Genomic DNA, 12498 nt, shown 5'->3' with positions numbered 1-12498 from the left:
ACCGGGGACCTTCTGCACATGAAAGATGGACTCTGCTACAGTGCTGGGAAGTCCCTTCATGCCAGCTTTTGATGTTTTCTCTTACCTTGATGACCCCTTTTCCATCTCCCTCTTTTTGACAGCTGGAAGAAGAGGAGGCGTTTCAAGACTTCCTGGCAGTGCACCAGAAGCGGTCTCAGGTGGCCACCTGGTCCAACGATGCCAAAGTGAAGGAGCCCAAGAAGAGCAGAGCCAAGCAGACGGACGATTATCTGAACTTTGACTCTGACGGGTCGGAGAGTCTAAGCGAGAGGGAAGCCGAGGGTGGAGAGGAGGAACGAGAGAAGGGAATTACCCGAGGTAATTGGACGTAGGGCTTGCTTGGAAGAGACTCTGCACCTCACAAGTGACTTTGCTCTGCAAGGAGACTCTAGCTCAGTTTTTCTCAAACTTGGGGCTCCAGCTGTTTTTGAACTACAATTCCCACCATCCCATACCACTTGTCCTGCCAGCTAGGGATGATGGGAGTTGTAGTCCGAAAACGCCTAGAGACCCAAGTTTGGGAAACACAAGTTTGGGAAATAAAATTACATGTCTAAACAGAAAGGTTTCCAGCAGGTGTTGAACACAATGCAGTGAAGGGGCCTGTGTAATATGAATGCAAAACGAATATTTACGATACAGTGCCACTGTTTGCAGCATAAAAGGCTTTCCTAAGAGAAAGAAAGAAGGATGAAAACCAGATGATTCAAAAGTACTCATCCCACAAATAGACTAACTGCACTGGAACACAATGGAATTTTATTGAATTAGTCCATTGATCTTGTAAAAATAGAATAACCTATGTTTAAACTCTGCATGGAAGTAAAATATACAGGTATTTAAAGCTAAATTACATACTTGTTAAAATTGGTTGTTCTTGTTTTTTTAAAAAAAGAAGACTAGGAGAATAAAACGTTTCACAGGTTTGGAAAAGACCACAGGAAGGTGCCAGGGCGGCCTCGCTAGGGAGAGCCATGGTGCCACCACTGAGCGGTCTCTTTTTCTTTGGAGCAATTCACCTCTGTTTTCGTGTGTTGGGGGGCCCTTTAGCAGGTTCTGGAATCGTCCACCATGTGCCGAGGCCCCTGACCTCTTCCTCCCAGTGGATTAGCAGAACTTTATAGGGGGGAAAAGTTCTCCTCCTGCCACTATAGGTATTTACGAATAGTGAGACTTGCTCCCTTTGGCCACATTAACACCACACATTGAAAGTGCTACTCTACCACTTTAAACAGGCCCAAAGAATTCTAGAAACTACTTTGTTTATAGGGTGTTAAAAGTCATCAGGGGACAGTTCCCCTTCAGAGAGCTACAATTCTCAGAGTTCCCTGGGATATTGGGGTATTCAGCTCTCAGCACCCTTAACTGTAATTCCTTAAGGGTGATGACAGTTGTTCGGAGAGGCACTCTGTTACCCTCACAGAGCTGCAGTTCCCAGAGTGGTTTAAGAGTCAGTCCCTCTTCTTAGGCAACTCTGGGAATTGTAGCTCTGGGAGGTGAATGGGGGTCTCCCTCTCTCTTTAAATCTGAAGCCATCTTGATCTGTGAACAAGTCCTTCGCTTACCAGGTAGACTCCCCGAAAAGCACATGAGGAGGTGACTCTCTGTTCCTTCCCCTTGTCCCCAACTTGCAGAAAAAGAGAAAATCTCCGAGGGCAAGATGGCGGCCAGGCAGGAGCTCTCTGACATGGACTACCTGAGGTCTAAAGTGGTGAAGGGCGATGGGTCCTCACCTTCGTCCGGGGAGGAGAGTGAGGCCGAGGAGTCAGACAGCAGGGGCTTTGATGGAGGAGAAGAGGATGCAGAGGATGAGAAGCCCCACCAGAAGCAAGCCCCAGGCTCTGTCCTCGCAACAGGACCTGGGCTGGATGAAAAGAGCAAGGGACAGGAAAGTGTCACGAAGGGGAAGAAGAAACTGACAGCTGCATCCCAGGTAGGCCCCAACCCCACCCTGGGTGGCATTATTCTTATAGCGTAGACCCGTGTTTCCCAAATTTGATTCTCCAGCTGTGTTCGGACTACAATTCCCATCATTCCTGACCACTGGTCTTGCTAACGAGGGGTGATGGGAGTTGTAGTCCAAAAACAGCTGGAGACCCAAATTTGGGAAACGCTGGTCTAAGGGAATGGAAGGGTTTTCAAGATGAGGGCCACATTCTGTTCTCAGCAACCTTCTGGAGGCCACATAGCAGCAGTGGTCAGGGCCAGAGTCTAAATTGGGAGGCAGAGTAATAAATGTAAATTTTTATCTTTTGTACCTGTAGGCTAGTTTCTGTTTTCTTTGCTTATTACATTTGTATCCCACTTTCCCTCCAAGGAACTCAAGGTGGCATACAAAGTTCTCTTCCTCTCCATTTTTTTTATCTTCACAACAACCCTGCAAGGCGGGTTAGGCTGAGAGGCAGCGACTGGCCCAAGGTCACCTAGTAAGCTTCATGGCTGAGTTGGGATTTGAACTGTGGCCTCCCAGGTCTTAGTCCACACTCACTGTTGATGTGCGAACCAGGCAGGTGTTAGGTATGTTGAATGCATCGTCTGACCTGATATTAGGCGGTTTGTGTTGTGTTCCAGCATGCCTTGGCCTAAAGAGGTTATAAAGGAAGCACCAAAAAATATCTCTTTAGACTTTTGTTGACGACATGTGTCTTCGCACAGGGAAAAACTCCGGTTGGTGCAAATGAGCCCACCACTCCCTACACGGTGAAGCTGCGAGGCGCCCCGTTCAACGTCACAGAGGTAGGTGCCCTTTGCAGGAGCTTATCTAGGGCTCCATTCACTCCATTCATTTAAAGCACTGTGATACCACTTTAAACAGTCTTTACTTCTCCCAGAGAATCCTGGGAGTTGTAGTTTGCTATATATGGCTTAGGTCCGGGCTATCCGAGGGAATGCATTATCCCATGCAAACCTGCCTGAGCTCTGAGATCTTTGGGGAAGGCCTTCTTACCATTCTTTGTGGGGTTGCAAGAGAAGGGCCTTCTTGGTGTCTGCTCCCAGATTTTGGAACTCTTCCCCCTAGAGAAGCCAGACCGTTGTTTTAATTTTTGCAAGCTGCTTTCAGTCCTGGCCTGGGAAATGGGTGAGATAGAAATATAATAATGATGATGAAGTTGGGGGACCCCTACTCCTCTCCCAGAGCTACAGTTCCCCATGTGGCTGAACAGTCAATTATTCTTCGCAAGAAACAGAGAATTGTAATGTGGGGAATAGGGGCCTCCTAACAACTCCCCGTGAACTGACCTGAACTTCTACTCTCTGCAGCAAAACGTCAAGGAGTTTCTTGTGCCTCTCCGGCCAGTGGCGATCAGGATTGCAAGGAACGCCTATGGGAATAAGACAGGTAACATTCATTTCAGTTATTAAACTTACTAGTTGCTCGTCACCTGAAGTTCTCCAAGCACCATAACAAGTGGCCTATGATGTGGGGATTTTTTTTTTCCCGGTGAAGGCTCATCGCTCGGTGGCAGAGTGTCTGCCTTGCATGCAGAAGGTCTCGGGTTCAATTTCTGGCATCTTCAGTTAGGACTGGGGAAGGACTCCTGTCTGCAACCCTGGAGAGCTGCTGCCAGTCAGTGTAGACAATGCTGAGCTAAATGGACCAATGGCCTGACTCGGTATAAGGCAGCTTCCTGTCCTGCCCCAACGTAAAATCTGCTCTTTGTAAGACCTGAATGAAACGTCATAACGTTCTTCCCTGTGTGGTTTCATCCCTCTCCCAGGTTATGTGTTTGTTGATTTCAACAGTGAGGAAGAGGTGCAGAAAGCATTGAAACGAAATCACGAATACATGGGTATGTATCCACGAGGAGGGTGAACAGAGTCAATTTAGTTTCTGAATCTCTTGAGTTTGCCAAAGATGCTATTCTTGACACTCAGACACACGTCTAAAATTATAGTGTGGGAACATCACAAACACATTACAAACTTGGGTACCATTTGGGTACAATATAATCAGAGCTTTGCAGATGACTTTGAACTTTTACCTAGCTTTGCTTCTTTCCTCTTCCCTCTCTTTCTGTTTTCCTTTTGTACTGTGTCTTTTTGATATTTATTTCTCCCCTCCCTCTGTGCTTTGTTTTCACAGGTGGGCGGTACATCGAGTTGTTTCCCGAAGAGAGCGCTGGGAAGGCGAAACTCCCTTCAAAAGACCTGGCCCAGGTCTGGCAAAGGACAAAGAAGGATGATGAAGAGGAGGAAGACCTCTCCGAATCCGGGAGGCTCTTTGTGAGGAACCTTCCCTACTCCAGCACTGAAGAAGACTTGGAAGCAATCTTTTCCAAATACGGTAGGCCTTCGGCAGTTTAACAATCAATTGCTCTTCGCAGGGAACTCTTGAGTCCTAGCTCTGTGAGGGAAATAGCAGAAGTCTCCTAGCAACTCTCAGCACCCTTAGCCATAGCTGTCATCCCTCCCTGCTGTTTCCCAATGCTATAATAAGGGAATTTCCCGCAAAAAAGGGAAAGGTTGACAGCTATGCCCTTAGCAAACTACAGCCCCCAGAATTCTGGGGAGGGGGGGAGCCACAGTTTTTTTAAAGTGATATCACAGCACTTTAAATCTATGGTGCGATTGTTGCCTCAGCGCCGCATTGCGTCTTCTTTCGCCGCTGCGTTCTGCAGCCACAAGGGTTTCTTTATGGAAATGTGCGCTTGTTTCTCATTCTCTGCAGGGCCCCTCTCTGAGATCCATTTCCCCATTGACAGTCTCACCAAGAAACCCAAAGGTTTTGCTTTCATCACCTACATGATCCCAGAACATGCCGTGAAAGCCTTTGCAGAAGTGGATGGGCAGGTTTTCCAGGTACGACTGATTTGGGATGGGCTGTCACTTTGGGAGTAAATCCACTGGGTTTGCGGGCAGCAGGCTCCCAAGTTCCACCCCAGGCTTCTCCACTTTTCTTTTTTAAGGATCAGGTTGCAAGACATGAGAAAGGACCCAGCCTGGAACCACTTCAAGCTCTGTGGTGTGAAGGGAATCTCCTTTTGGTTTTGGTTCTGCCACTGGGTGCTGACCCATGCTGGGACCTTCTTGGTGGTGGCTCCCCCTTTATGGCATGCCTTCCCTGGTGAACTGCTTCGTTCAGTAGTCATTTAAGAACATTCCTATTCACCCAGTGCATTTTATGGTTTGGAAGACACTGCTAAAGTGGGGCCAGAGTTTGAGAAGGGTTTTCTTTCTTTCTTTGGTCTATTTTCACCTGGCATGGAGTTCCAGAGTTGCTGCCTTTTCTCCTAGGGCCGGATGCTGCACGTTCTGCCCTCCACCATTAAGAAGGAAGAAGGGGAGGACTCGGATGCTGCTGGGGTGTCTTCTTACAAGAAGCAAAAGGCATCCAAGGACAAAGCCAACAGTTCCAGGTTTGCTTGTGTGTTCACTAAACCCCAGCGCTGCCTACTTATTATTAATCTTACTAACTGTATATTTATTTCATTTGTGAATCACTTCTCACAAGGCACCCTGAAGCAATTTACAAATTAATATCTATGAAACATACATATGGGTGCAGGTGGCGCTGTGGTCTAAACTACTGAGTCTCTTGAGCTTGCGGATCAGAAGGACGGCGGTTTGAATCCCCGCGATGGAGTGAGTTCCTGTTGCTCTGTCCCAGCTCCTGCCAACCTAGCAGTTTGAAAGCATGTCAAGTACAAGTAGACAAATAGGTACCGCTGTGGCGGGAAGGTAACCGGCGTTTCCATGCACTCTGGTTTCCGTCACATTGTCCTATTGCGCCAGAAGCGGTTTAGTCCTGCTGGCCACATGACCCGGAAAGCTGTCTGTGGACAAACGCCGGCTCCCTCGGCCTGAAAGCGAGATGAGCACTGCAACCCCATAGTCGCCTTTGACTCTACTTAACTGTCCAAGGGTCTTTTACCATTATCTAAACAATCAGGGATGCATGTGGTGCTGTGGGTTAAACCAGAGCCTAGAGCTTGCTGATCAGAAGGTTGGTGGTTCGAATCCCCTAGACGGGGTGAGCTCCCGTTGCTCAGTCCCAGCTCCTGCCCACTTAGCAGTTCGAAAGCACATCAAAAGTGCAAGTAGATAAATAGATACCACTCTGGCGGGAAGGTAAACGGCGTTTCCGTGTGCTGCTCTGGTTCGCCAGAAGCGGCTTAGTCATGCTAACCACGGAAACTGTACACCGGCTCCCTCGGCTAGTAACGCGAGATGAGCGCCGCAACCCCCGAGTCGGACACGACTGGACCTAATGGTCAGGGGTCCCTTTACCTTTACCTTTAAACAATCAAAATAATTGCATACATAAAAACATTTTTTTAAAAAGCAATTAGAAACATACAGCATAAGGACATAACACAAGCCTGCTGGGTCAGGCCAGTGGCCCATCTAAGTCCCGCATCCTGTTCTCACAGTGGCCAACCAAAGAGAAACCCACAAGCAAGATCTGAGTGCAACAGCACTCTGCTCACCTGTGGTTCCCAGCAACTGCTATTCAGAGGCACGATGCCTCTGACAGTAGTTTCAGACCATAGCCATCGTGGCTAGTAGCCGTCGATAGCCTTGTCCGGCATGGATTTGTACAATCCTCTTTGAAAGCCATCCAAGCTGGTGGCCATTGCTGCCTCCTGTGGCAAGGAGTTCCATAGTTTTAACGACGCATTGCTGAATCTTCCAGCATTCAGCTTCGCCGGGTGTTCACGAGTTCTGGCCTTGCGAAATGCCATGCATTATTTCCATAAATGGTTTAAAACAGTGCATATGTAAAATTTGTTCAGTTCCAAGACTGTCACCGACTGGGATAATTTTATTTATTTATTTATTTATTTATTTATTTATTTATTTATTTTTCTCCTCCCCCGAATATAGCTCTCATAACTGGAACACCCTCTTCATGGGGGTGAACGCCGTCGCCGATGCTGTTGCGCAGAAGTACAATGCCACGAAGAGCCAAGTGTTTGATCATGTGAGCCTTCTTTTAAAAAATCATTTTTTATTGGTTTTTATTTATACTTTTCAAATTTATACATTCCATCTGTCAGGAGACTGCCCTCGCCGGAAGCCAAGGCGGTGCCAGGGCTTTACCAGTATTGCGAACCCCCCGTCTCCGATGCGGAGTTCTTCATCTTCATCCAGTGGGAGCAGCAGTAATTCCTCTAGTGGGGAGGGGGAGATGGAGACAGGAAGTGGGAGCCGGGGCTGTGACAGGGGAAGAGAGCCTTCGCATCAAGCAGAAACGGGAGGTGAAGCACCCCTTCCGTCTCCCCTTTTTGCGCAGGGGGGAACGATGTAGAGGGGGGAGGCGGGGTTCCGTATTCCGCGCCTTTTATGGTGGGCTAGGAACCGGAAGAGGTCATTCCTGGACTCTGCAGAAGGATGAGCAGGACGTTCATTCTTTAGCTGCACTGTAAATATCTGCACAAGAAAAGGAACTTAGTTCCCAGAAGTTTGCGTCAGCCTGGTTACTCATGAGCAGCCATTAAACCACCTTACACCATCAATTTTACAACCCATTTAACATTTCAAAATTTGACTTCCCCCTCTTTCTGCGGTTCCTTAAATTTATTTTTTCCTATCTTCTGCATATCCAAATTCATTTAACTTGCTCATCTACTGTAAATATATACTCTTATAAAACTGCAGGTTATCACAACAATCCTGCCAATGTTCTTATCTGTTTACAATTTATCTGTAAATATCCAATAAACCATCTCAATGCTTTTATGAAAAGTCTGTTATCTTGATTTCTTATTTCCCCCTGTAAGTTTTTCCATTTCTGCATATTCCGTATGCTTTTGTATTCATTCTTCCTTTACTGGGACTTCTGTTTCTTTCCACTTTGGGGCAAGTAACATTCTTGCTGCTGTAAATTTCTATACAATTTAGTTAGTTCTGTCCCTATAATTCCCAAAAGAAAAGCTTCTGTTTTTTATATAAAATTTATTTTGAACATCCTTTTCAATTCATTATATATCATTTTTTAAAACCTCTATTCCTTCTTTCAGCTAAGTTAACAGCAATATCCATATCTATCTATGTATCTAGAATGCTCTCTTGTCAGGAGAACAAGGGGAACATGGTGCCTATGTAGAATCACAGAATTGTAGACTTGGAAGGGACTTTGGAACTCCCTGCCTATTGACATCAGGCTGGCGCCATCACTGTGAACTCATTTTGGCACCTGCTAAAAGCATTTTTGTTTTGTCAAAGCCTACCCAGACATCTAGAATGCTGATGCATATTTAGTTCATTTCTGGTTTTAATTCTTTTGGATGTTGCAATTGTTTTTGTCTGTTTGTAGATTGCTTTGAGGGTTGTTGTTGTTTTTTTAATCGGGTGGTGTATATAAATTTTATGAAATAAGTAAATGATATTATTGTCTCTTGGCAGGAAGGCAAGGGGAGCGTGGCTGTGAGAGTGGCTCTGGGTGAAACAGAGCTGGTTCAGAAAGTCCGACAGTTCCTGCTGGAAAACGGTGTCAGCCTGGATTCCTTCAGCCAGGTAAATGCCATGTGCCCCCGGGAGAGGAACATGCAAGTGTGCCTTCTACTGAATCAGACCATTGGTCCATCTAGCTCAGTATTGTGTACACTGACTGGCAGCAGCTGTCCAGGGTTTCAAGCGGGGAGTTTCCCCCAGTCAGTATTGCCCCTCTAGTGGGATTTACCTCCCTGTAAATGTGCATCGGCTTTGCAGCCTTAAGTCACAGGAACAGAGGAAGTTGCCTTATGCGGAATCAGACCATTGGTTCACCTGGATCAATATTGACCACACTGGCTGGCAGCAGCTCTCCATGGTTTCAGGAGAAGAGCCTTTCCCAGCCCTGGCTGGAGATGTTGGGGATTGAACCTGAGACCTTCTGCATGCAAAGCCAAATTCTCAACCACTGAGCTATGGCTTCTCCCCTTCGAGACATAAGAACATAAGAAACTGTTTTATAATGTCATACCATTGACTCATCTAGCTCAGTATTGTCAGCACTGAACTGCAGCAGCTCTCCTAGGTTTCAGGCCGGGACATCCCTACCTGGAGATGTTGGGGGTTACATATGCAAAGCAGGCACCCTAATCACTGAGCCTACAGCCCTTCCCCTTAGACAGAGGAAGCTGCCTTATACAGAGGAAGACCATCGGTCAAGTTAGGCTAGCAATTGTCTGCACTGACTGGCAGCTGCTCTCCAGGGAGTCGCACAGGGGACTCTTCCAGCCCTGACTGGAGATGCTGGGGATTGAACCGGGGACCTACATTCAAGGCAGATGCTCTCCCACCAATCCCATTGCCTTCAGCCAGTATGTTCCTGTAGAGAGGTACACACCCTGCTTGTCTCACTTGGGAGGAGAGGCGTTTTCTTCCCCCAGAACGTGCTGGATAACTTGGGAGGCCGGGTGGACTGCATTTTGGAGCTCGGTCGGAAATGAATCCTGTGCTTGCTGTCCATTCTAAGAAGAGCCTGCTGGATCAGGCCAATGGCTCATCTAGCCCAGCATCCTGTTCCCATGGGAAACCAGCAACCAGGATTCGAGCATTCCCTCCTGTTCTTTCCATCAACCGGGATTCAGAAGCCTTGCTGCCGCCAGCTATGAAGGGCACAACATAGCCATCCTGGCTAGTAGCCTTTGATAGACCTCTCCTCTATTAATTTGTCTAATCCTCTTTTAAGTTGGTGGCTATCACTGCCTCCTGCAGGGGCAAGTTCCATAGTTTAACTATGCACTGCATAAAGAGGGCATTTCTTTTTACCTGTCCCGAATCTTCCAACATTTTTTTAAAAACAACAGTTTTTATTTATACTTTTCAGGTTTATACATTGCATTAATTTTACAGTCCATTTAACATTTCAAAATTTGACTTCCTTCCCCCTCTTTCTGCGGCTCCTTAAATTTATTTTTTAATGGCTTCTGCATATCCAAATTCATTTAACTTGCTCATTTAATTATCTACTGTAAATATATACTCTTATAAAAATGCAGGTTATTACAATAACCCTGCTAATGTTTTTATCTGTTTACAGTTTATCTGTAAATATCCAATAAACCATTCCTATTCTTTTAGAAACAGTTTGTTATCTTGATTTCTTATTCTTCTGGTAAGTTTTGCCATTTCTGCATATTCCATACGTTTTTGTATCCATTCTTCCTTTACTGGGACTTCCGCTTCTTTCCACTTTGGGGCATGTAACATTCTTGCTGCTGTAGTAGCATACATAAATAAATTTCTATACAATTTACGTAGTTCTGTCCCTATGATTTCCAAAAGAAAAGCTGCTGGTTTTTAAAAATAAGTTATTTTAAACATCCTTTTCAATTCATTGTATATCATTTCCCAGTAAGCTTTAACCTTACTACATGAATCTTCCAACATTTAGTTTCATCAGACATCCACGAGTTCTGGCTCGATGAGAGAGGGAGGAAAACTTTTCTCCATCCGCTTTTGTAAACTTCTGTTGTGTTGCCTCTTAACTTGCCTTTTCTGCAGCCCAAGAAGTCCCAAACGTCGCAAAAGCTTCCTTCGTAGGGCAGTCACGATCTTCCCTCTTCTTCCTCCAGGCTGCCGGCGAGCGGAGCAAGACCGTGATTCTGGTGAAGAACCTGCCTGCTGGAACAGAGGCGGCCGACATAGAGAAGGCTTTTGGGGCCCACGGCAGCCTTGGCCGGGTGCTGCTCCCCGAAGGAGGGGTGACGGCCATTGTGGAGTTCCTGGAGCCCACCGAAGCTAAGCGGGCGTTCACTAAATTGGCTTACTCGAAGGTGAGGATGTGCGGTGTAGTGGTTAGAGCGCTGGGCTAGGCCCTGGGAGACCGCAGTTCAGATCCCCTTGGACCACAGTCACCACCTCTCAGCCTAGCCTGCCTCACAGGGCTGTTGTTTGCAGATTAAATGAGGAGGGCCGGGTGTGTGTGTGTGTGTGTTTGGAGAACCATGCATACCACCTTTTGCTCCTTGTAGAAAAAGGTGTGAGTAAATAAATGAATAAATAAATAAAAGTGCGTAGCTTGGACTCGGCCAAGGTGGCTGCCCACCTCCCAAGTAGCCTCATGGAACAATATGCACCCGTAGGGCTATATCCGTGGAGCTCTGACTTTTAAGTCCTTCCCCGGCTACATTTAATTTAATTTAATTGTGTTTGCTTACTTATTTATATCTGTTATATCCATTAACTGAGCAGGAAGCCCTTTGGGATTGGCATCTGAGAGCACCCACGTAGACATTTGTCCTGGAAAACACACACCACTGTCCAAGAATTCTCAGGTGGGAGATGGAGCGGGTTAGATTGCGAGAGAAGTTAACATTTAAAAAATACAATAATAACCCTTTGGGATGAATCTGGGAGCCAGTGTGGTGTAGTGGTTAAGAGTGTCGGACTAGGACCCAGGAGTTGTTGTTGTTGTTGTTCAGTTGTTCAGTCGTGTCCGACTCTTCGTGACCCCATGGACCAGAGCACGCCAGGCACACCTATCCTGGACCCAGGAGACCAGGGTTCAAACCCCCCACTCGGCCATTAAGCCCACTGGGTGACCTTGGGCAGAAGCCACCAACTCACAGCCTAACCTACCTCACAGGGTTGTTGTGAGGGAAATATGGAGAGGGGTGTGCCACGTTGAGCTCCTTGGAGGAAAGGTGGGATATAGGAAAATAGAAACTGAAATAACAATTTACAAGCCCGGATGCTAGGAAGTTTAAAGCAGCGGCTTCTCCTTTCTGCTGTTTGCACTAATGGCAATTTTTCTCCCTTTCTCCCCCCACCCCCACTCAGTTCCAGAATATCCCCCTGTACCTAGAATGGGCGCCTATGGGAGTCTTCTCTGGCCCTGCAAAGAGAGAACCTGAGATTCCAGGAGGCAAGAAGGAAGGCGACGGACAGCCTGGAACTGGTATGCACATTGTCTGTTTTTAATGGATGTGTGGGTGTTGCTTTTTTTTTTTAATGGTTTGCCTCAAGACCCCCCACTTCCCACTTGCTCTGTGGCCGGTCACCTTTTCCCACTTGAAGAAATTGCGGGCTGGAATCCTGCAGCACTCTCTTCCTAGAGAGGGAGAGGGAATTCTAAAAGATGCTGTAAGGAGTTCAGTGGTTGCTTATGAGTAAACAGGCTGACGCAGAACTTCTAAAACTAACTTCTTTAATGTGCAAATATATATACAGTGGAGCTAAAATAAAGGCGTCCAGCTCATCCCTCTGCAGAGTCCGGGAATGTCCGTTTCCGGTTCTTTGTCCAGCATAAAAGGCGCGGGATCCTGAACCCCCTCCTCCCCCTCTACGTCCTTCCTCCCTGCGAAAACGGGGTGACGGAAAGGGTTCTTCTCCCCCTCTATCCGCTTGGTGCAGAGGCTCTCCATCCCTGCCACAGCCCCTGCTCCGACTTCCTGTCTCCATCTCCCCCTCCCCGCTGGAAGAGCGGTCGCTTCCCCCATTGGAGGAGGATGACAAACTGCTCAATGGAGATGGGGGTTCCCTGTACTGCAACCGCCCCGGGATCGCTTCCCGCTGCAGCGAGGGCGGTTCCCTGACAGATGCTTTGCC

The 12498-nt window shown here is 47.1% G+C and overlaps 1 protein-coding gene across 1 annotated transcript in view; it reads left to right on the top strand.

Moving 5' to 3' along the window:
* The window catches only part of RBM19 (RNA binding motif protein 19), a 99141-nt gene that overhangs the window by 5343 nt on the left and 81300 nt on the right, over positions 1 to 12498 (top strand). The window contains exons 5-16 of the mRNA XM_033174638.1: positions 123 to 339; positions 1656 to 1954; positions 2677 to 2757; positions 3283 to 3361; positions 3741 to 3812; positions 4106 to 4306; positions 4691 to 4821; positions 5257 to 5378; positions 6847 to 6943; positions 8368 to 8478; positions 10524 to 10724; positions 11731 to 11848. Coding sequence (XP_033030529.1) covers positions 123 to 339; positions 1656 to 1954; positions 2677 to 2757; positions 3283 to 3361; positions 3741 to 3812; positions 4106 to 4306; positions 4691 to 4821; positions 5257 to 5378; positions 6847 to 6943; positions 8368 to 8478; positions 10524 to 10724; positions 11731 to 11848 — 1729 coding nt within the window. The remainder of the gene's footprint in view (positions 1 to 122; positions 340 to 1655; positions 1955 to 2676; positions 2758 to 3282; positions 3362 to 3740; positions 3813 to 4105; positions 4307 to 4690; positions 4822 to 5256; positions 5379 to 6846; positions 6944 to 8367; positions 8479 to 10523; positions 10725 to 11730; positions 11849 to 12498) is intronic.

This window comes from Lacerta agilis, chromosome 17, assembly GCF_009819535.1.
Source record: "Lacerta agilis isolate rLacAgi1 chromosome 17, rLacAgi1.pri, whole genome shotgun sequence".
Taxonomy (NCBI): Eukaryota; Metazoa; Chordata; class Lepidosauria; order Squamata; family Lacertidae; genus Lacerta; species Lacerta agilis.
This window is presented reverse-complemented; position numbering and strand designations above follow the sequence as displayed.